The sequence below is a fragment of the Phoca vitulina genome, unplaced genomic scaffold, assembly GCF_004348235.1.
Source record: "Phoca vitulina isolate PV1807 unplaced genomic scaffold, GSC_HSeal_1.0 scaffold89, whole genome shotgun sequence".
Classification (NCBI taxonomy): Eukaryota; Metazoa; Chordata; class Mammalia; order Carnivora; family Phocidae; genus Phoca; species Phoca vitulina.
Genome location: NW_022589792.1, coordinates 1986685 through 2008255, shown reverse-complemented (window position 1 = coordinate 2008255; position 21571 = coordinate 1986685). Strand labels below are relative to the sequence as shown.

Sequence of the window (21571 nt, the reverse complement as noted above, 5' to 3'; positions counted from 1 at the left end):
TAGAAGTTGATCTTGTTGCATTTGTTACAGATACCCAGGTTCCTGTGAACAGGAAGCAAAGCTTTCTTACCAAAAATGCCAGCCCTGGGCTCCTTCCAGCTGATGTTTACCTGCCTGGCATGACTATCAGCCAAGCTCTATGCCAAAAAAAACACCATCACATCTAATCCTGACCCATGAGGCAAGGGCCAGAATCATCCTTGCTTCTCTGAGGACTTTCGAGAAGCTCGACAGATTAAGCGATGTGCCCAAGGTCATGCCAAGGAAGTGGCAGACCCTTTATCTTAACCACAACAGCCAAGGCGGTTCACAGCTACCCAGCCTCTTCCCACTGACTCAGAGGCTCCAGGCAGGCAGGGAGCTGAATCAGAAGTCAGCCCAATGTCCCTGTTCACAGGGCCCAGAACGTGGAATTAGCCCAATGTCCCTGTTCACAGGGCCCAGCACGTGGAAAGGAGAAGTGACACATCCAAGCTGACACAGGGAATGAGGGGCAGGGAGCCGGACTGTCAGCCAGGCCCCCTTCTCCACAATGACCAAGGCTTGTGCCAGGCAGCTGCGGACCCAAGGAGAGCCAAAAAGAAGAAGGCAGGGCAGACACTCGCCCTCGGAAGGCTTCCGTCCAGCTCAGGGGACAGTGCTAGCTAGCACGCAGCCCCTGTTAGAAAGATGCCTTTTAGGGGCGCCTGGGTGGCTCAGTCGTTAAGCATCTGCCTTCAGCTCAGGTCATGATCCCAGGGTCCTGGGATCCAGCCCCGCATCAGGCTCTCTGCTCCGTGGGAAGCCTGCTTCTCCCTCTCCCACTCCCCCTGCTTGTGTTCCCTCTCACTGTCTCTCTCTCTCTCTCTGTCAAATAAATAAATAAATAAATAATCTTAAAAAAAGAAAAAAAGAAAGATGCCTTCTAAACATCCCAGAACAAGATGGCAGACCTCCTCAAGGCCACTCACAGGCTCTCATCTCCTCTCACTCTCCCCAGGCAACCTCTAGTGATCCAACCATCATGGATATTCTCATCTCCCGCACTCCACTCCACTCCTCACCCCAGGTGCCGGGTCAGCAGCTTGTCCCGGAGGTCAGGCCCCACCCTCAACAACCTCGCAGGCCAAGAATCATAAATAATAAGGTGAGAGACCCGCCTTACAGAATGTACTGTCATCAAAACAACAGGACACGAGCTCAGAGAAAACATCCAGAGGAAATCCAGAAACAAATTCAAGAACACATGAGAATGTGATGCAGGTTGAAGGCAGCGCTGTAATTTCACGGAAAGGTGTTATTTGCCTTGTTAATTTTCCCAGAAGACAGAGCCTGAGCCCTACTTCAGACCATTGACAAAAATTAAAACCCAGAGGGATCACATATTTTTAGTATAGAAATAAAACACCATAGATGAAAACGAACATCCACACAAAGATCTGAATGAGATGGTTCAGACTAGCTCTACTCATAACTGCCCCAAACCGGAAACAACCCACATGTCCATCAACAGGTGCAAGGATAAACAAAGTGTGGTCCGTCCACACAATGGAATGCAATTCAGTGATAAAATGAAGTAAACTAATGATAGACACAACATGCACAAGTCTCAAACCGAGTAAGCTGAACAAAAGAAGATAAACTCAAAAGACTATACATAATGTATGATTCTCTTCATAGGACTTTCTGAAAACTACAAAGCTATAGGAACTGAAAACAGATCAGTTGGTGCCAGGGGCTAGGGGCGGGGCAGGGGCAGGAACTGACGACAACGAAACGTGAAGAAACTTTTCAGGGGGCTGGGGCACCTAAGTGGCTCAGTCGGATAAGCGTCTGCTTTCAGTTCAGGTCACGATCTCAGGGTTCAGGTCAAGATCTCAGGGTCCTGGGTTCGAGCTCCACGTCAGGCTCCCTGCTCAGCGGGGAGTCTGCTTCTTCCTCTTGCTCTCTCTCTCTGCACCTCCCCCTGCTCATGCTCTGTCTCTCTCAAATAAATAAATAAAATCTTTTAAAAAAAAGGAAACTTGGGGCGCCTGGGTGGCTCAGTTGGTTGAGCGACTGCCTTCGGCTCAGGTCATGATCCTGGAGTCCCTGGATCGAGTCCCGCATCGGGCTCCCTGCTCGGCGGGGAGTCTGCTTCTCCCTCTGACCCTAACCCCTCTCATGTGCTCTCTCTCATTCTCTCTCTCTCAAATAAATAAATAAAATCTTTAAAAAAAAAAAAAAAAAAAAGGAAACTTTTTGGGAGTGATAGATACATTCACTATCTTAACTGATGTGAGGGTTTCATGGGTGTACACATAGGTCAAAACACGAAATTTCATAGTTTACAAGTGATTTATTGTCTGTCACTTATATCTCAATAAAGCTGGGAAGGAAGGAAGGAAGGAAGTGAGAGAGAGAGAAATAGAAAAAAATAGAATGAGAAAGAAAAGAAACAAACAAACGTGGCAATCACGAGCAAATATAGGATTGTCCATATCCTATGGCCAAGTTGCAATATGAATTGTGTAGCTACTAAAAACAAAAGCTACTTGTATGTGTTTTGTTTTTTTTTTTGCTACTTGTATGTGTTTTGACTATTCAGTGTAAATAGCAAGTTGCAAGGTAATATATAGTATGATCCCATCCTGTGTGTGTACAAGTTTGCATCAGCACTGAAAGGGTCCCCTAGTCAGTTCCAAGGGTAACACTGCCCCCTAGGGGATACCTTGAAGATAGCTCAACTTAAAATACATGTCATTATAAATTATTTTCCTGAACACTCTAATGAAACAGCTCTTATCAAGGTCACCAGTGACCAAACACTTGCAGAGTCAACGGAGTTAATTCTCTTGCAACCACATGTGACATAGCTGACCACTCTCCCTCTCTTGAAATACCTTCTTCTGGAGGCTTCTGGGAAAGGACACTCGCCTCTCTCTCCTCCCTACCTCACCAGTGCGCTCAGTCTCTTGCTGACTCCTTCTCCTAACATCTAAGGATGGGGTGCCCTGGCCTCCTTCTTAGTCCTCTTCTTTTGCTATACTTTACCCCCACACCCTGAAACGAGGTGACTTCCTCTGGCTCCAAGGCTTCAGATAACCCCCATAGGTGAATGACTCTCAAAATCACATCCAGATCCTTCAATCTGAACCCCAGACTCCACTTCCAATGGCCTGCCCCATACCTCTCTTTGCTTGTCTCAAAAATCATGGCTAGAACACAACCCGTGATTTCTCCTCCAAATCATCTCTCTGAGAGGCAGCACCCAGGGGCTCCAGACAGTGGGAATTGTCTTTGATCCCTTTCTCTCCTTCACTCCATCAGAAGTTCTGTAGGTGCTATCTCTGTGTAACTCCTGCTCAGTCTTCGATTTCAACCTCAGCGTCAGCCTCCCAGAGAAGCCTTCCCTAACCTCTCAGACTAGTTTGGCAGCCCCCTCCACCATCATATGCTCTGAGATCCACACATATTCCTCTGCTGCACTGAAGAGTGTAGTAATTGATCCTTTATGTTTATGTCCAGTCTCTTCCCTAAATTGTGGGATTCGTAGAGCCTTATTCCGTCCTCCCCCAACTCCAAAAACAGTCCCTAACATGGCCCACAAAACTCCACCTGATCTGGTCCGTGTATGCCTATTCAACCTTTTCTATTATAACTTCAGCACTCAGGGTGGTCCGCGGACCAGCAGCATGGACGTCACCGGGAAATGCAGACTTTTAGACCGCACACCTGACCTAATGAATCAGACCTGAACTTTAAGAAGATCCGCAGGCTCTTATTGAAGTTTGAGAAGAGAGTCCGACAAGCTCCCCCATCACCGATTCAGCCGTACTGGTATTTGCAATTCCTTAGCACTGAGATATTTGAATGTGTCCGCAGCTGGAGAGATCCAGGTGGGCTGCGAGGGGGTGGGGCTTGAACTGGGAGAAAAGACAAGTGAAGATGCTGCGGCCAAGGGCAAGTCAGCCTTTCCAATGCTGGAAACTCCCAGCCACCACGGCTCCCGAAACGCGGTAACCGCCACTCACGGGAGCGCATCAGAAGCGGGGTGTGCACTACCACAGTCCAAAGCGCACGCGCCCTCGCGCAGGCGCACTACGACCCCGCCTCCCGGCCCGGTACGCGAGTACGCGGGTGCACTGGAGGAGGCGGGGCCTGCTCGCGGGGCGGTCCCGGCCTCGGGTGAGAAGAGGAGAGGGGTTTCCGCTTCCGGCGGAAGACGGAAGCCACTGTCTCCCGGGTGAACGAGGCCGTCGCAACGAGGGGAAGAGTGTAGGTGACGGTTCGCGCCGGCGGGCGTTGGGGCTTGGCGTGAGTGGGCGATCTTCTACTTGGAGGCGCTCACGGGGTCCAGGAGGAGGCGTCGAGGACCCCGGGTTTGGGGGGTGGCCTGCCGGGGAGCTTGGCTCCCCAGGACCCCAGCCCGCTAAGCGCGGCTGCTCGGTGGCCCGGCTCCCACGGGCGGCCGGCGGGAGGCGTCGCCGAAACCTCGGTGAGCTTGGAGGGACCGCTCACTCGCCGCCGCGTGAGTCACGGCAGGGTTGGGGACCGATCCCTTTTCCGGGCCCCGTTGGCGCGCTTGGACTTAGGTCGCCACAGGAGTGGCTAAGGCCCCCGGAGCTTTGTGTACAGGCCAGACCCCTTTTCTGCTGTGGGGTTGGGGATGCAGCAGACGCCGGGTAAAATGAGATTCTGGGGCCCATCCGTACCTTCTGATTCAAGAGACTTACTTATTCATTCAGCAAGTATTTATTGAGCGCTTAATGCATACCAGGCTCTACCCGAGCTGGGGATTCAGCAGTGGGCAAATCGTGCCTCCCACCCCGTTCCACTGGGGGCAGGTCTGAGATGAGGTTCAGAAATCTGCATTTTTTTGAGCACCACCCCCCACCCAGGTGATTCTGTTACAGGTGGTACCCAGGGCCAGGCTTTGGGGAAACAAAACACTGCCCTGAGCAGGTGAGACCATGGGCTGTAGAACTGGCCACTCCTTTGGGGTCTGGCTGCTTTCCTCTGCTGCCCCATCTCGTACTCTTTCTCCCCATTGCTCACTGAGCTTCAGCTGTACCAATCTTTCTCTTTCTGGAAAAAAAAAGCTGCTTCTGCCTCAGAGCCTTTGCAGTTGCTGTTCCGTCAGCTGGACTATTTCACGTGGTTGCTTTCTCTCATCATTCAGGCCTCCGCTTAAATGACTTTTACCCAGAGGGTCCTTCCCACCCCACTCTTATCTGAAGTAGCCCCACTCCAGAAGTATTCACTTGGCCCTGATTGATTAATCTCACAGCACTTACTGATAATTGAAATTGTTTCTCTTATTTAGTTGTTGAGGGTCTGTCTGCTTCTACTAGAATAGAGGTTCCACCGGAGCAGACACTTGGCCTGCCTTGATTGCAGCATTACTGTGGTTAGCGAAGGGCCTGGCATTGGTTCATTCATTCATTCGGTAAACATTTGTTGCACGCCAGCTCTGGGCCACCAGCAGTTCTAGGCTCGGGATCCAAAGAAAAGACAAATCCCTGCCACCATAGAATTTACATTTGGAGGGAGGTGGGCGGGGAAGGAGATGCAGGGAGACCAATGAGGAGGCTGTGTGAGCATGACCAGGACTCCTGGACTCAGACCATGGTCTTGGCAAGAAGTGGGCAGATTCTGGATGTCTTTTAGAGGGAGGGCAGCAGGATCAGGATCAGATAAGGGGTGTGAGAGGGAGAGAAAGGAATCTAGGGTGAGTCCAAGGTTTTTGGATAGATGGATTTGTTATCTGCTGAGATGGGGAAGGCCGGAAAAGCCTCTTGAGGTGTCAGCAGCTTGGTTTGAGATGGGTTATGTTTAAACGTGTGTTAACATCAGGTGAAGGTGTAGCCGAGGCAGTAAAACGAGCCAGTCTGTAGTTGAGAGGAGACACTGAGGATGGTGAAATCGGGAGGCATCAGTATGGAGGAGGCATTTGAAGCCCTGAGGCAGGGCGAGATCTCCATGGAGGTGAGTGTAAATGAAATGGAGCCCAAAGATTGAGCTTGTGGGCTCATGTACCATTAAGAGACTTCGGGGCTGGGGCTGGGGGCAGCAGCAACAGCAGAAGCTGAAAGGCACCACCAGTGAGGCTGGGACAGAGTACGGGGTCCTGAGAGCTGCATGGGAAGGGTGGGAGGAGGGACCAGTGTGTCCAGTGCCCTGGGGGCGGGTGAGCAGAATGGTGGGGAGGTAGAGGGAGAATGGGAGGAAATGAATGCAAGCAGTGAGTGCAGACAGCTCTACTAGAAAAGCCCACAGAATGAAAAGGTGGTTGTGTTTTTGTTTAGAAAGAGAGCCCCAGGCCTTGAGTGGTAGGAGGGACAGAGGGAGAGAGGGAGAGAATCCCAAGCTGACTCTGTGCTGAGCGCGGCGCGGAGTCCTACACAGGACTCGATCCCATGACCCTGAGATCATAACCTGAGCTGAAATCAAGAGTTAGATGCTCAACCCACTGAGACACCCAGGCGCCCCACAAGGTGGTGGTTTTTAAGGATGTATTTAATAACTGTGTTTGTTAATGATCTAGTGGATCTAGTGGAAAGAGAAAATGTGTTGTTGGGACCCAGGGGAGCATGGACATTCTTCCATAGCAAAGGAGGGAAGGCAGAATGGGGGGTCCTGGGGGCTTGTGGATGTTCTCTATGGACTACATCTGTTTACTCAGAGAATTGGGAACACCCTAAGTTAAGAGTGAGGATGGTATGTAGAGACCGATTGCGAAATATGAGTGAAATTCTGGTGTTTATTGTGGCAGGCTGCTGGCCTCCCATGTCAGGGCAGGATGATGCTAAAGCCACACAGGTGGGGGAGAGGGGGAGCGGCGAGAGGGGAGAGTGCCTTGGGAAGGCATTCCCAGGTCTGGTGATCATTGAGCCCTGAGCACAGTGCCTGGCATGGGAGATATGCTCAGTTGTTGCCCCTGCTTCCAAGATGTCCCTCTGGTACTTGACCCCATCATTTCCCCAACATCTTGTTCTTCCTGTGCATTAGACATCAGAGAATGATGCCACCTTCTCCCCCATCCAGCCTCTCCATCCCCCACCACCTTAGGAGTCATCCTGGACCCCTGCTTCTCTCGCCACACTCACTCCACTGATTTGTCGCAGTCTCTTGGCCACTGCCATCCCTCCAGGTCCTGGTTCTGACTTCATGTGCATCCAGACCTCTGACCTGTTCTCCTCGATGCCTTAGAAAGGCAGAGATTTCATCCTTCCTCTCCCCACTGCCCCCAGGATCCATCCAAACCCCTCCCACCATCCCTGCTCCTTCCTTAGCCTGCCCCACACCCCTGCCTGTATGGTCCCCAAATGCTGGCCGGGGCCCTCAGACACCTGTCCTCAGGCTTGGTATGTGGCGTTTCTCTACTGGAGATGCTTGTCCCCTCTTCTCTGCCCAACAGCTCTTTATTTGTGGAGAGGCAGCCCAGGAGGCTCATCCGGAGGGTCTGTCAAATTCCTTGAGTGTCATTGCTCCTGGGTGCCGCTTGCATGCCCTTTGACAAGAGGAGCAGCTGCCCCTAAAATCACCGGCTTCTGAGCACTTAGGCCCTGCCCAGCCCTGTGCAGCTGGGTCTGTCAGAGTCTCTCGTATCATCCTCATCAGGAACAGGGGCATCCTGTGTGGGTGCCGATGATGGACGGGCCGGGTCCTGTGCTCCGCACTTTACTTAACCATGTGGCGTGGCAGCCCCACGAGACCCCTCTGAAATAGCAGCTTCATCTCTGTTTTACTAATAGGAAACCGAGGCACAGAGAGTTTAAGTCACCAGCCTGGGGTCACCCAGTAAGTGGAGGGCCAGGATTAGAGCTCAGGTTACCTGATGCCAGAGCGTGCTGCCATCCCCGCTGCCCGGAGTGGGCCTGGATTATCCGCCCGCCTGGGGCCTGGGAGTCTCCTCCTTCAGGGGCGGAGCCTGAGGTGCCAGCCCCGCCTGCTTCCCAGCCTGCTTCCCAGAGCGTCAAGCCGGAGGGCTCTGTGGGTCCCCTTGAGTTGCTGACTTCTGCCCCCCCCAGGTTTGTCCTCCTACAGACATGGGGCGCAGAAAGTCGAAACGGAAGCCACCCCCCAAAAAGAAGATGACCGGCACCCTAGAGACCCAGTTCACCTGCCCATTCTGCAACCACGAGAAGTCTTGTGACGTAAAAATGTGAGTGGGGGACAGGGCCTCCTCTCTCCTCCCAAAGTCGGGAGGCAGCTTCCCTGCTCCCACCATCCTCCTTTCTGCCCCAGCCTTCCCAGGTAGGGGGATCCTCACCCAGAGACACAGGCTCCTTTACTCACCAGTCCCCCCACCTCCTCCTGTTTCAGGGATCGTGCGCGCAACACCGGAGTCATCTCTTGTACCGTGTGCCTAGAGGAATTCCAGACACCCATCACATGTATCCTTGGGAAGCCGGGCTTTTTCCGGAAGGTGGGGTGGGAAGGGGAGGGCTGGGGGCAGTTAGGGCTCCCCTGCCCCGGGTGGGCTGCCCTGGGGCACCTGGCCAGGAGCAGGGGGACTGGCCCCCAGTTTCTGCTCCTCTGGTCCTGCTGTTTGCCACGGTGCAGGGCTGTGACTGCCCAGGGGAAGAGAGGTGCCACCTGCTGGCGTACGTTGGGTGTCGGGCGGGGACCTGGCTGACGCCGGTGAGAGGTGTGTACAGGGAAGGGGTCCAGTGCCACCAGTCGCCCTTGACCTCAGCGGCCCAGATCTGTCAGAACCAGTGGACGTGTACAGCGACTGGATAGATGCCTGCGAGGCCGCCAATCAGTAGCAGTGCCGAGGACCCACTCCCCTGGCAGTGCCGCGTGCCGTGGGCCTGCCCCGCTGGCTACCAGTCCAGAGACATTCCAGGGTCCAGGGTGTGGGTCCAGGGCTTTCACAGCCCTCTGCGTGTATGGAGTGGGTGTGGGTGTGAGTGTGAGTGTGAGTGTGTGCGGCCACAAGCGTGGCCGTGGCAGTGTGCTTGTGGGAGCGGACTGGAGGTGAGGTGGGGTTGTTGCCCCCCTCCCCCCGCCCCGGGGGGGAAGCCTGAAGTGCTTCACTTGGCTCTGAAAGCCTTTAAATTGCTTGCTCCTCCTCGGAGCCAGTGTCCTGACATTCTGGGCAAGGACAAGGCCAGCAGAGGCTGCCTCAGGACCCTCCAGCCTCCTCACCCACCTCACCAGCACCTTGCCCACTTGAACTGGACTGCCCTCCCTCCTTCCCTGCCTTCCAAGGCCTGTAGCCTGAGGTTCAGAGCCACGGTCCTGTAGCTCCCTTGGCTGAGTCCTGGCAGAACAGCCCCTTTTCATGTTTAGTTGCTTTTGTAGAGGAGGAGGGGCTGGGTCGGGGATATCTGTCACAGCCACAAGCCCTTAAATAAAGCAGCCGATGCAGACTCCTGCCTCTCTGTGATGTCCTGGGTTCTGGGTCAGGCCCAGGGGCTCAGTGAGGGAGAGGGGAAGACGGAGGCATTCGGAGGTGGCCTGGCGGGCCGTTGGAGATGGGGTTTGGTTAGTCCAAAATGTCCATTTTGTCCACACAACAGGCATTCAGGGTGAAACCAGGGTAGTGCTGGGCCCAAGGAACATGGGTGAACCCGCAGATGTCTGGCCAGGCATTTACAGGCACAACAAAATGGGGCCACTGGAGCCTGGGGTGGGATGGGGGGGTTGGTCGGGGCAATCAGAGAAGGCTTCCTGCGGGAGGGGGGGCAGCCTAACGGAAGTAACATTCCAGGCTCACCCTGTCCCTCCTCTGAGGCGGGTGCCCCGGGCTCACAGTGACGAATTGGGCCAGAGATGGGAAGTCATTGGCCCGAGGTCCCAGAGCCAAAAGGCTGCAGAGCAGGGCCTTGAACCCAGGAGGCCTGGCTTCATAGCCCAGGGTCTGCCTTCCTATGAGTCCAGGGTCCAGGCTAAGGGACCAGCTCATGGCTGCCTTTGGGGAGAAAGTGAGAACACTGTAGAAGATGAAGGGTCCATGAAAGGGACCTTTTTCCAGGGGTGATGAGGGGTCACTGAAGGCTGGAGGTGGGGCCACATGCACGTGTGTGATACAATAAATAGTGGCCTTTGTCCCTAGTTCCTGGCACAGAGTTCCTCAAACCCTTGCAGTTTCCTGAATGATGGTGTCTTTTGTCACTCAAAGGCGCCCCTTTTGATCACAACTGAGTTGATGCTGGTCACCAAAAGACGGCGTGATCACTGAGTGGGACCCTCAGTAACACCCACAACCTCTGAGGAAGAGAAAGGGGGGCTGCAGGTTAAGCTGTATAAAAACTTCAACACGATTTGATGAGCTCGGGGATGGTGAACCCGTGGAGCTGCTGGGAGAGGGGGGCACCTGGGGAGGGCATGGGAGCTCCGTGCCCCGTCCCCACACTTTGGCCCCGGGCACCTCTTCCATCTGGCTGTTGCTGATTTAAATTCTTTTCTAATAAACCTGTAATCTAATAAAATACAATGTTTCTCTGATGTGAGCCGCTCTGGTAAATGAATCAAACCTGAGGAGGTGGTTGGGGGGAATCCCGGATCTATTGCTGGTCGATCAGAAGCACAGGTGACAACCTGGACTTGGCAATGGGCCTGAAAGTGGAGGGACAGTCTCATGAGACTGAGCCCTTACCCTGTGGGATCTGATGCTGTCTCTAGGTTGTGTCGGAATTGAGTGAATTGCTTGGTGGTTTTGGAAAAAATGCCTCTGAACCTGGCTGATGCTGAACACCTGCACGTTGCATGGTGCCCTCGGACGGTCTTGCAGTTACGGAGGTCCTGATGCTCTGACAGCCTGGGGCCGATCAGCACCTGTACCCGGCCTTGAGCCTGGGCACCGGGTGACCTGTGCTTTGCATTCTTCCTTGATATAGCAGGAAGGATGATGGAACCTTCTGGGGCCATGCTGAGGCTGGAGGGGCCCAGCAGAGTGCCTGGGTTTGAGTGACTCTGGGACCCACCCAGGGCAGTAAGGGGTGTGAACAGCCGCGGGAGGGAGATGCTGAGCTGGCTGGGAGCCTGGGCCACTAGGCCCAGCCGCTGGGTCCAGCATGTGCCTCCCCCCAGGCCCACCCTGCCCCTGACATGCCCCTCCCTGGTGTTCCCACCCCCCCCCCCAAAGTCCTAGGTAAGGTCCCCTGGCCCAGGCAGGAGCCAGTGGGTATGGGCAGAGCCTCGGACAGGCGCCTGGGTGGGGGGTGCCCTCGGGGGTCCAGCAGAAAGGGGACTCATTCCCCTGGCTTCCAGGGCCCGCCCACCCCAGTTACACAGGCCAAGTGCTAATATGGTGCTGTTTTCCCGAGGAGGCAGGGCCCTGGGCCAGGCATGGATCCTCCTCAGCATAGCTTCCCCGTGCCGGCACTGGGGGAGCAGGACCTACACTAGCCAGGCCAAGAGCGCCTGGAATCCCTTTTACAAGGCCCCAGGGGCTGTGTGCGTCTGTGCATGCGGGTCTTCCCGTGTCTGTCTCTGCAAGTCTCCATGTTCCAGCATCTCCCCTGCTACGGGGAAGGAAGGGGAGAACACTGTTCTCTAACCCCCACTGCCACCACCCCATCCTCTCCTTGGAACTCTGCAGGTGGTGGCTTCCAGGCAGGACGGCTGGGGCCCACATCACTCGGAGGACAGGGTCCCCTCGGAAATGTGGGGAGGTTGAGGCTGTCCACACATTCCTAGGGCTCTGGGCTGGCAGGCCAGGCTCAGGAATCAGCCCTAAGAAGAGGGCAGAGAGTGAGCCGGGCGCACAGGGCAGCCGCGCCGGGCAGTCAGCTACTCACCGGCTCTGTGCCAGTCTTTAAAGGGCCATTGCTCTGGGCCCCCAAAGTGCCCATCCTCCTCCACTGCCTTGTCCCCTCCCGCCTGCCCACAATCCACTCCAGGGCGGAAGGGGCCCAGCTGCCCACGGGGGCCTCCAGGACTCGGCTTGTCCATTCTCATCGGTCAGTGCCAAATGTCATCCCCCGTCCGGACGCACGGTTTCATGTCAGCTTCCCCATGTCCCCAGGAGGGACATGTCTTCATCTTCCTGATGGGAAAACAGGCCTAGGGAGGGCAAGTGAGTTGCCGCAGGTCACCCAGCTAGTGCGAAGCGGAACCGCGATTCACACCCCACGTAGCCCGTCTCAGTGCTCGGGCTTTTTCACCACAACCCCAGGCTTTCCAGAGGCGGGCAAGGGCCGAGCATGCGTGTGGGTATTGTGTATGCGGGCGAGGGTGTGTGTTGATGTGTCTTGAGTGGGAGCGTGTACCGCATGTGTATATCTGTGAAAGGGGAGTGTGTGTGTGTGTGTGTGTGTGTGTGTGTGTGCGCGCGCGCGCCCAAGGCTGCAGAGTACGCGCACGCCATCCACACACAGTGGTGCGCGTGTGCGGCTTTTGTGTGCGAGCGCGTGCCTGTCCTGGGCCCAGCCCCGCGGCCGCGGGCTCCGTGTGTGTGTCTCACGGCGGGTGTGAGTGTGTGCGCCGCCGTGTCCGTGGGAGATGGAGCGGGTCCGAGCAAGGCTCTTGGCACGTGAGCCGGGGCCACGCAGGCTCCGGGACAGAGCAGCCCCGAGACGATGATTTTACAGCTGTTTATTGTGCTCCAGTGAAATAGAAAAAGAAAGTGCTTGCATTACAAACGCCGCTGTCACATCCACATTTTATGCCAGTCGCTGCAAACCAAACCGCGTGTGTCCGCTGCGCCTCTGGGCATGCAGTTTGCTCCCACTGCGGGGATGGGGTGGGGGCGGGCCGAGCCTGGGCTCTGGGGCTTTGCTTGGGGGGACTTCTTGTCCTGCGGGGACCCACCTGTGAGGGAGTGGGGGGACAGCTGGGGTAGCTTTGCTCAGTGCGTCCTTTGGGTGCTGTTGGGCACACCCGGCTCGATGTTGGATCCTGCGGCGCTCCAGGGAGGAGGGCCCCCTTCCCCCCGACACACACGCCCCCCCCAGTCTGCCCCCCCCCAACGCTAACCCTGTAGGCAGGTGCCAGGGGGCTGGAGGACGCCATGCAGGGGGAGGGGGTCGGCGGGGCCAGCTCGGCCGTGCCGTGCCGAGAGCAGCAGCTAGCCTCCCTAGGGGGGGGAAGGCGGGGTGGGGGGCCCAGGGCCCTAGGCAGAGTTGTAGTAGTTGTGCGCGTGGTGGTTGTGGGTGGGCTCGCCCAGCTCCGGGTACTCGGGCGTCAGGCAGTACTTGGGGTCATAGACCTGGCGCGGCAGCCCATACACTGTCATGCCCCTCTGTGAGGCCCCCTTGTTGCTGCCCATCTGCAGGCTGACGTTGAGTGTGTCACAGTGCTCCATGCCCAGCCCTGGCTCGAAGATCTGTCGCTTGGTCCCGGGTGCAGTCATGCCAGCCTGCAGAGGGCGCAGCGGTCAGACCCTGGGGACGGCAGAGGGCAGGGGCCCCACCGGCCCCACCCCACGACCCCCCACACACCTGGCTGGCTCCCTTGTTGGTGCCCATCTGCAGGCTGATGGTGGCCTGGTCCAGGGGCTGGTCCGTGCCCAGCTTGGGGTCGTAGAGGTGACGCCGGGTGCCATAGGCCGTCATGCCCTGCTGGCTGGCAAACTTGTTGGTGCCCATCTAGGAAGCCAGAAGGAGAATCATCCCAAGGGTCACAGAGCCTCTCCACAGGCACAGCATGGGACATAGCACGTCAACGCACGCTTACGTGGACCCCTAACGAGCCACTGCATCCACTCTCGGGCTCCGGACTGGAAACAGGCCCAGAGAAGGCATGTCCCATAACCTGTAAGTGGCTCAGACCACTGGGGCCTGACTTCCAGGGTTCGAGCCCCAGCCGGGCCACTTATCACCTGGGCAGCCCCGGCAAGTGAGCTAGCTTCTCCAGGCCCCCGTTTCCTCATCTGCATAAAGGGTGCAATGATAACAGCACCCACTCCTTAGGGCTGCTGGAGGAGTGAGTTAGGGTATGGAAAATGGCAAGCACAGTGCCTGCCATACATGTGAGTTAAAGCCAAATATCCTGTGCCCCAAAGCCCGCAGGGACCTGGGTGCCCTCCTGGCCTCCTCGACCTCCCGGCTCAGCTCAGCAGCAAGACCCCCAGGTGAGGAAGGGCCAGTACCTGCAGCCCGATGATGTTCCGCCCTTCTCTTAGCTTCTCTGGCTCAAATTTCCGTTCCTGCTTCTCTGCATACTTCACCCCTACGTTCACCTTACTCCCTTTCGTCTTGGCCTGGGGAGGGCAAAGGGAGCAGGGGGCTGACAAGGGAGCCTCCGGGCCACATTGTCCCCTCCTGGTACCTGCTCTCCCCCTCCCACCCACACTGGGCTGGGCCCCACTCGCAGCCCAGACCCTCCAAAGCCACCCCCACCACAGGCCCACGCCCCGACCCTTCGGCCACACTCACCATGCTGGCCAGGGCCAGGAGGGTGGACTGCACCTGGGTGTGGTTGGTGTTCTCAAACAGGTCGTTGGCCTCAAAAATGTCATGGGGCTTCACCCCATACTTGGTGATGGCCTTGATGAAGTTGCCGATGTTTTCCAGCTAGAGGGGAGCAGGTGGTGGTCAGTGGAGGATGAGCAGGGTGGGGGGCTGAGGGGCTGTGGGCCAGGGGTTGAAAGAGTTAAAAACAGAGCCTGGGCTCACCTGGTGCCAATTTTGGGTCGACTCATTGACCTTCTTCACGGAGCCTGGCTGGAGCTTATTGATGAACCTACAAGGGGTCAGGGAGGGCAGTGAGAAAGGTGAGCCCCCACTCCGTACCCATGCCCAACCCAGTGGGAAAAGGGGTCAGGATGACAGCCAGTGGGCGATTTTGCCGTTCCCTACTACAACCAGCTCAGCTGCAGCCCCGCTGATCCACCCCGCACACCCAGGCAGGACTGTGATGGCAAACTAACCTCTCAGGAGCTGGGCTCGGGTCTCTAGCAGGAAGCCCCCTCATCCCCGCTATGCAGGGGTCTCCTGCTGCGTCCCCCCCCCCCAGTCCCTGGTGACCACATTTCCATCTCCTGGCCTTTAGGGGGAGCCTGCACTGTGGAGAGCCCGCAGCTCAGGCCTCCGACTTCCCTTCTCTGGCCATACTCACCCCCTTGATCTCCTCCAGTCTCTCGCCTTTCAATGCCACCGGTACACCAAAAACTCCCCACTACTTCCCTGCAGCCAGGCCTCTCACTCCCCAATCCAGCGCCCTACCTGGCATCTCGAATCAAATGCACCCCACCCCAGACTCCAGACACCCACTTCCCCCAACTCAACTCCCTCCATCCTCCCAGGCTCAGGAAACACACCCTCCCAGGTGCTCAGGCAAAGCCCTCCGATTTGCTCTTGACTCTCCTATCCCTTTCTCCCATTCCCACACGCAACCGCTCAGCACATCCGCTGGCTCTGCCTTCTGAAGACATTCAGAAGCCTGTCGCTCCTTGCCACCTCCGCCCTGCTCTGAGCTACACCTGTCTCCCTCCTGGGCTCTTGCAGGGGCCTCCTGTGGCACCCAGCCTCCACCTTGTCCCCTGCAGACCCTCGTAGCTAGAATGGCCTTTTCAAAATAATTCCAGTTACTCCCCAGCTCAAAACTGCTCCATGGTTTCCCTTCAGAATACAGATCCTAATCCTTTAGCAAGACTAAACGGCCCTACATCATCTGGCCCCCAGCTAACTTCACTTCCCATAATCTCTCCTCACTGTTCCTTCAACACACTATGCTTGCTCCCACCCCAGGGCCTTTGCACCACTGTTCCCCCCACCCCCCACCCCCCGCCTGGCCCACTCTTTCCTCAGATGCCCTCCCAACTCCCTCACTCACTTCATCCAAGATTCTGCTCAAATGCTACCTCTTCTGAAAGACCTCCAGACCATTCTGTACAAAGCAGCAACCCAAAAAGGGATTATTTCATTGATTTGATCTCCTCAACTAGGACTCAAGCTCTGTGTGAGCTCGGAGGTAAGTCTGTTTTGTTCACTATCCCCAGTGCCTAGACCTGGCACACAGTAGGTGTTCCATAAATTCTTGGCGCGTGAATGACTGAATGGGTGGGTGGTTCTGCGCTCTTTAATGCCCGAGCAACCCTGTCTGAGCTGGGACACCAAAATGTCCCCCTATTCCTTATTCCCACTGGATATGGTAGAATAAGATCCCCCCACCATGCCACCTTTCCAGCACCTAGACCTTGGTAAGGCTGCACCTTCGGGAAGCTTCCCAAGGTCACTCTTTGGCCATCACAGTCACCCTGCCCTGGGTGAGACTCAGAGATACAGACAGGACCCCACTGGGCTCAGGGCCCTATCCAGCATTAGTGTCGCTGTGGAATCTGGAACCAGGGCTTGGGAGCTGCGTGGATTTTCATTCCTCTCAGTGATTTAAGTTCTGAGAAGAGTAGAAAATCAGGGCCTACTTAAATTACCGTGGCGTAACTCTCATGTCACCAAGCCAGTGATGAACGGCCATTGTTGCCTATTGATTTTAGCTGTTCCTTGAACACACTATGCTTGGAACTCTTTCTTGGAACCTCTCTTTCTTGGAACTCTGGAGGCCATAAATGCGCCTGCCCTGTCTGCATGGTGGTTAAGCCTAGATTCTGGTCATTTCTGTTGGAACAGCTTGGGACTCTGGGCGATGTGTTTTACTTAACTGAGCCTCCTTTTTCTTTCCTGTTAAATGGGCACAATGATTCTTTGCCACCGCTCTTTCAAGGTCTCAGCTATAAAGTACCTAACCCAGCTCTGAGCTCATAGTTGTTTGAGGGGTTGAGGGCGTAGGGATTAATGTCCAGGTTGGGGGGCAGCCCAAGGCAGTGTAGGCTCCACTCACTCGCAAAGAATGATGCCATCTTTGAGGCCATCCATGAAGTTGTTCCCAATGCGGCGCCCTGTCACCCCCTCGATCCACTCTCGAAGCTCCTGCTCCCGCTGGTGGTCATACTTCTGCGCCAGCTGGGGGTGGGGGACACAGAGAAGGTGGTAAGGACGCAGTGGGGAGCAGAGTTAACTCTCCGGACCCAGTCGGAGGTTCCCTAAGCCCGATCTTCCTCATCCCTTCCCAACTAAGGCAATTCTGCCCCAGCGTCCATGGGGGGGGCTGAAGTGGGCCAAGGGCCAGGGCTGAGGTGGCACCTGCCCAGGGGGCCATTCCGGACATTCTGAGGTTTGGCACCAGAGAATGCAGACAAGGGGGGTTTGGAGAGCAGGGTACTCAGAGCTGGGGGGCGGTGCCTGGCCTCTTGGTCCCCGCCTCCAGGCCAAACTTGGGGCTTAGCTTCCCCTGGCCCTGCCCCCCAACCCCCTGCTGGGAGCCTGGGCGCCTCAGGCAGGGGAGGAAGAACCCTAAGGAGGTGGCTCTGAGTACTGCCTTGCAGGGGGCTGTTCTGTCTTGCATGTCTCTCTGCTTCAGTGTCTCTCCAGGTCCTATCCCCTGGGCTCGGCTCTGGCTGGAGGCTCCGGGGGCTTGTCTTTGTCTTACTCCTGGCCCCATGCATGCACGGCTGTATTTCTCTCTCTCTCTCTCCCCATCCCCTTGCCCTCTGTCTCTCCCCAGCTCTGTCTTTCCTTGGCCCTGTCTTCCTGTCCCCATCTCTCCGTGCCTGGTTGGGGGTGGGGCTCCTGGCCCGTCCATCTCTGCCTCCCCAGTCGCTCTGGTCTCCGACTCCAGGTTCTCTGCCTCTGGTGGGGGGTGGGGCTCATCTGTCTCCTCTCCCGGCCTCTCCATCCCAGTCTCCGTCTTATCTGGCTCCTGGCTCACCCTCCCCATCCATCCCTCTCAAGTCTCGGGCTCCCAGAATCTCTGTCTACGACTCTCGCCCTCTTTCCCCACTCCCCACGCTGCCTCCTCCGTTTCTCCAGAACCCTCCGCCCCAGCCCAGTCAGGCTTCCAAGACTCTGGGGGACGGAGCTGCCCCTTCTCCTGGGGGGGGGGGAGGAGGAGGTGGGAGGGGGCGGCCCCTCACCTGGCCCCGGCCCTGCCGCCCCCCTCCCCACCAGCCCGGCTTTATAAAGCGAACCGGCCCTTATATAGCGCGGCCCCGCGGGCCGGGCTCCCCGAGGCCGCCTTATATGGCGCGGCGGCTTCGCGCGGCTCTGGGGCCGGCGCCGGGGGGGAGGGGGGCCGCGCTGGGATCCCGCCCGGCCCGAGCACCCGCCCCCAGCCAGCCCCCTCCTCCAGCGGCGAGGATCCCCCCGCCCAGGATCCAATCCCAGCTCCCCACTTCCTCTCTGTACGCTGGGAAAAGCCACCCCGGGCCTCAATGTTCTCCTCTGTCAAATGGGGCGCTGGGACTCCTGGCAACGCTCAGGGGAGCATTCCAGTGAGTTAGAAGTTCACTGCCCTGGAGAAGCTGAACCCCATTCCCGGGTGTGTGTGTTTCAGGGGGATGAGGCCAGGATCCTAGTTCTGCAGCTCCTTTACGTAGAACCCAAGCTACTCGCCTCTCCTCTCTGAACCTCAGTTTACCCATCCATAGCATGAAGGTGATATCTGGATGTTTTCCCAGCTCAAAATTAGGAGATCCCTGCCATGTCCCTAATGCTCACTCTCTGACCTCCCCGGCTGTCTCCCTCTCCCTTCAGGATCTCCCACACTATCTGGGCCTCACTTCCCCAGAATTCCAGCTCTCAAGCACTCCCCAGTTTCTTTTTGAGATGGGGGTGTGTGTGAGGAAAATCAAGTCCTTTCCCAGCGCCCCAGGAACACAAAAGGAACAGGGGGCAGGTTAACAGGAGACTCTGATCAAGGGGGGGTCTTTACAAGGGACCGACCACCTCAGTTTACCTGTGGTTGCCTGCATGCCCTCCATTTTACCCGCCCCCCAACAGTAGCTGCGGGCTCTGGGATGCTCTGGATGGGGAGTAAGGCGGTCCCTACCCCATATCTGTCCTTTTTCCCTCTCTGGTTCCAAGTCACATGGGTAGGCAAGAGGGGGTCCAGGGAACCCCAAGAGCGGAGCCTCTGACCTGCCAGGGTGTGTGGGCCAAGCGGGGGCCCTACCTTGTTCTTGACCTCAGCCGACAAGCCATAGGCGGGGCCCCGGTTGAAGTGAGCAGAGGACATGCCGGCTGGTGGTGGGCCGCGCTAGCAGTAGCTCTGAGGACCCTCTGAGGACCCGACCGAGGCAGCTGCTAAGGCTCCGTCTGCGAACTCTTCCCTCCTCACACGTTTTTGAAGCTCTGGAGGCGGCCCGGGCCTCTTCCAAGGTCGTCCCATTGGCTGCAGGGGCCTGCCAAGGGGCGGGGCACCCCCCACCTCGGCCATCCTCCCCCCCCCCCCCCCCCCCCCGTGATGTCAGGGCCTTGGTATTGGGAGCTGATTGTGTCATTGTTTCCACCTAGGGGGGCGGCCTGGGTTATTATTTGGGGTGGGGGGGCTTGGTCATGAGAGATGAAGATTTCCCCATCCTTGCCGGCCCTCCACTGTTCGTTGGACCTCTGGCTGGGCCTCCTGGTTTCTTTGTGTCTGTCACTGAGGCCATCTCTCCTTGTCTCTGAGGTCATTTTTCTGCAGCCCATGGTAGCTTAGTGAGCACCACCCTGGGTTTAACTCCAGACACCAACAGTCTCTAAGTGGGCCTCTGTTGCCACATCTGTAAAATGGGCTAATGGATGGTGCATGCCCAGTGGGCAGTGCCTGGCACAGGGAAGGACTCAGGATAATTGCAATATTTCCAATGAGCATCTGGCACCCTACTTCTGTCCCCTCCAGTCCCTCATAAGGATCTGGGGGAGCAGAGATCCTGGATGTTACCCTCTCCACTACCTGTGTTTGCCATGGAGTGGCTGTGTTAGCAGGTTCCAGGCCATGGACACCCCTGTGTTTCCCTGTTCCAGCCAGGGCGGCCTGGAGGGAACACCTGCAAACAGCCCCGTCTGGCCAGATCTCACCCCTGGATGACATGACCACATCATGCCACATATGTCAAGGTGATGTTAGTGACACTTGGATGACATGTGAGCAACCTGCCATATACTGATGATACCTTAAGGACATGCAATTTGCTGGCCACATGCTAAGGACACGGCTGTGACATGCTAATATGACAGCCACCCCTCATGTCAGGCCCTGTTACAAGTACTGTACATGTATCAACTCATGCTTCAAAACAACCTCAGAAACGGACGCTGTTATTATGCACACTTTACAGATGGGGAAACTGAGGCACGGGATGTGGAATCCCTTTCCAAGTGTCACATGCGTCAGTGGCAGAGCGGAATCTGAAGCCAGGCCCCTGTGCCTAATGCTACCAGGCTGTCAGGGTTCCTCGCCCTCAGCGCTGTCGACATCAAGGCTGGATAATTCTTCCTGGCTGGAGTCTCTGCTGGGCCTCCTCGGACTTTAAGCAGCATCTCCAGCCTCTATCTACTAGGTGCCTAGAGCATTCCCTTAGTCTCGCCAAACAGAAATGTCTCCAGACATTGCCAAATGTCCCTGGGGAGGGGAGTGGTGGTTTGTGAACCACTGGGTTCAACCAATATGCTACGGGCAAGGTGACTAAAATGCGTAGAATGAGCTAACAATTAGCTCCTGCTATACTATATTCTAAGTGCACTGGGTCTGCTAACTCATTCCTCACAACAGCCTTCTGAGGTGGGGTCTGTATGAGGCACAGAGAGGTGCAGCCGACTGCCTGGCGTTACACAGCGCGAGAGTGACGCGACGCAGTCGGGACTCGAACGCGCAGATTCCGGGATCCTGCCCACGCTGAGCGGCCCCCCCCTCAACCCCAGCGGGGCCACAGGTCGCTACTGCGCAAGTGAGAACCCGCGCCTTGGCGGAGTAGGCGGCTGGCGCCCCCTGGCGGCCCAGGAGGGGCGAGGGCGGAGGCGGGGCCTGGCGGGGTCCGGCCGGCGGTGACGCGAAGCGCTGACTCACTCGGCTCCGCCCCCGGCCCGCGGCCGCTTGGCCATTTATAGAATCCGCGCGGACTCTGAAGTCACGGCCCAGGCACGACGGGGGCGGGGTGGGGGCGCTCTTGGCGCGTCCCCCGACGGGGCAGCCCGGGGTCTCCCTAGGGGGTGGCCCTTTCTGAGTCTGTCGTGTCCCTCGGATTCTAAGTCTGTGTCTGCATCTCTTGCTCTGGCTCTTGGTTGCAATAAGCCTGTCTCTGCCTTGCCTAGTCTTTTTCTGACTTTGTCTATGAATCTGCCTGTCTCACTGTCTGTCTGTCTATCTCTGTTCCCCTGTCTCTCTCCATTATCTCTCCATCTCTGGGTCTCTGTTTCACCTCTCTAAGTCGTTGTTTTTCTCACTCGATGTCTCTCCGTCGTTTCTGTCTTTCTGTGTCTCTGGTTGATAGGGGTGGAAGCAGAAGGAGAGGACTGATCCCATCTGGAGGTCCCAACCCCTGGGGACCCCCCCATTACTGGCTGCCCCGTGCGCAGTCCCCTACTTAGCTCCTATCTGGTGTTTCCCAGGCCCCAGCCCCTCTGTGCCTCAGTTTCCCATCTAAATGAAAGGTGGGATCTTGTAAGAAATGGAGTCTCCCCGAAGGGTCCAGGAGGTCATGAAAGAAAAACGCTGCCCCACCTTATTTTTTGGAAACCCCCCTAAGACCTTCGTACCTCTCAGGGCCATCTAAAACACACACACACACACACACACACACACACACACACACACACACTCTGTACTTGTGTGTCTCCAGGAGAGAGTCGCAACCCCCTTCCCCCTGCACCTGCCTGTCTGGGCAGCTCCACTCTGCCAG

At 56.8% G+C, this 21571-nt stretch overlaps 2 protein-coding genes across 9 annotated transcripts; one reads left to right on the top strand and one right to left on the bottom strand.

Annotated features, from left to right (window-relative positions):
* Window positions 1-4165: 4165 nt before the first annotated feature.
* On the top strand, window positions 4166-9338 carry ELOF1 (elongation factor 1 homolog). 8 transcript variants are annotated; one of them, XM_032396116.1, is made up of 5 exons: window positions 4171-4236; window positions 5815-5946; window positions 7992-8125; window positions 8287-8357; window positions 8668-9338. In XM_032396116.1, exons 2-5 carry the CDS (start codon window positions 5875-5877, stop codon window positions 8730-8732), a joined length of 342 nt encoding a protein of 113 aa, XP_032252007.1. In that variant the 5' UTR covers window positions 4171-4236; window positions 5815-5874; the 3' UTR covers window positions 8733-9338. The 8 variants fall into 8 exon arrangements, with proteins under 8 accessions (XP_032252013.1, XP_032252009.1, XP_032252007.1 ...); XM_032396117.1 differs by having other exon boundaries at window positions 4184-4456; window positions 8663-8743; XM_032396115.1 differs by having other exon boundaries at window positions 4185-4456.
* Window positions 9339-12872: 3534 nt separating this feature from the next.
* CNN1 (calponin 1) lies at window positions 12873-19022 on the bottom strand. The gene is made up of 7 exons (XM_032396038.1): window positions 18862-19022; window positions 16693-16814; window positions 14529-14595; window positions 14289-14426; window positions 14003-14113; window positions 13353-13499; window positions 12873-13270 (listed from the first exon to the last, which is right to left on the bottom strand). The coding sequence occupies exons 1-7, from the start codon at window positions 18922-18924 to the stop codon at window positions 13025-13027; spliced, it is 894 nt and encodes a 297-aa protein (XP_032251929.1). The 5' UTR covers window positions 18925-19022; the 3' UTR covers window positions 12873-13024.
* Window positions 19023-21571: the final 2549 nt, after the last annotated feature.

Excerpts from the sequence above, each read along its gene's own strand:
- ELOF1 (XM_032396116.1), top strand. The coding sequence starts at position 5,875 with ATGGTGAAATCGGGAGGCATCAGTATGGAGGAGGCATTTGAAGCCCTG. Across the intron at positions 8,126-8,286 it reads AAGTCTTGTGACGTAAAAAT|GGATCGTGCGCGCAACACCG; the intron begins GTGAGTGGGGGA and ends CTCCTGTTTCAG. Across the intron at positions 8,358-8,667 it reads ATTCCAGACACCCATCACAT|ATCTGTCAGAACCAGTGGAC; the intron begins GTATCCTTGGGA and ends TCAGCGGCCCAG.
- CNN1 (XM_032396038.1), bottom strand. The coding sequence starts at position 18,924 with ATGTCCTCTGCTCACTTCAACCGGGGCCCCGCCTATGGCTTGTCGGCT. Across the intron at positions 14,596-16,692 it reads GATGGCATCATTCTTTGCGA|GTTCATCAATAAGCTCCAGC; the intron begins GTGAGTGGAGCC and ends GACCCCTTGTAG. Across the intron at positions 14,427-14,528 it reads CGACCCAAAATTGGCACCAG|CTGGAAAACATCGGCAACTT; the intron begins GTGAGCCCAGGC and ends GCTCCCCTCTAG.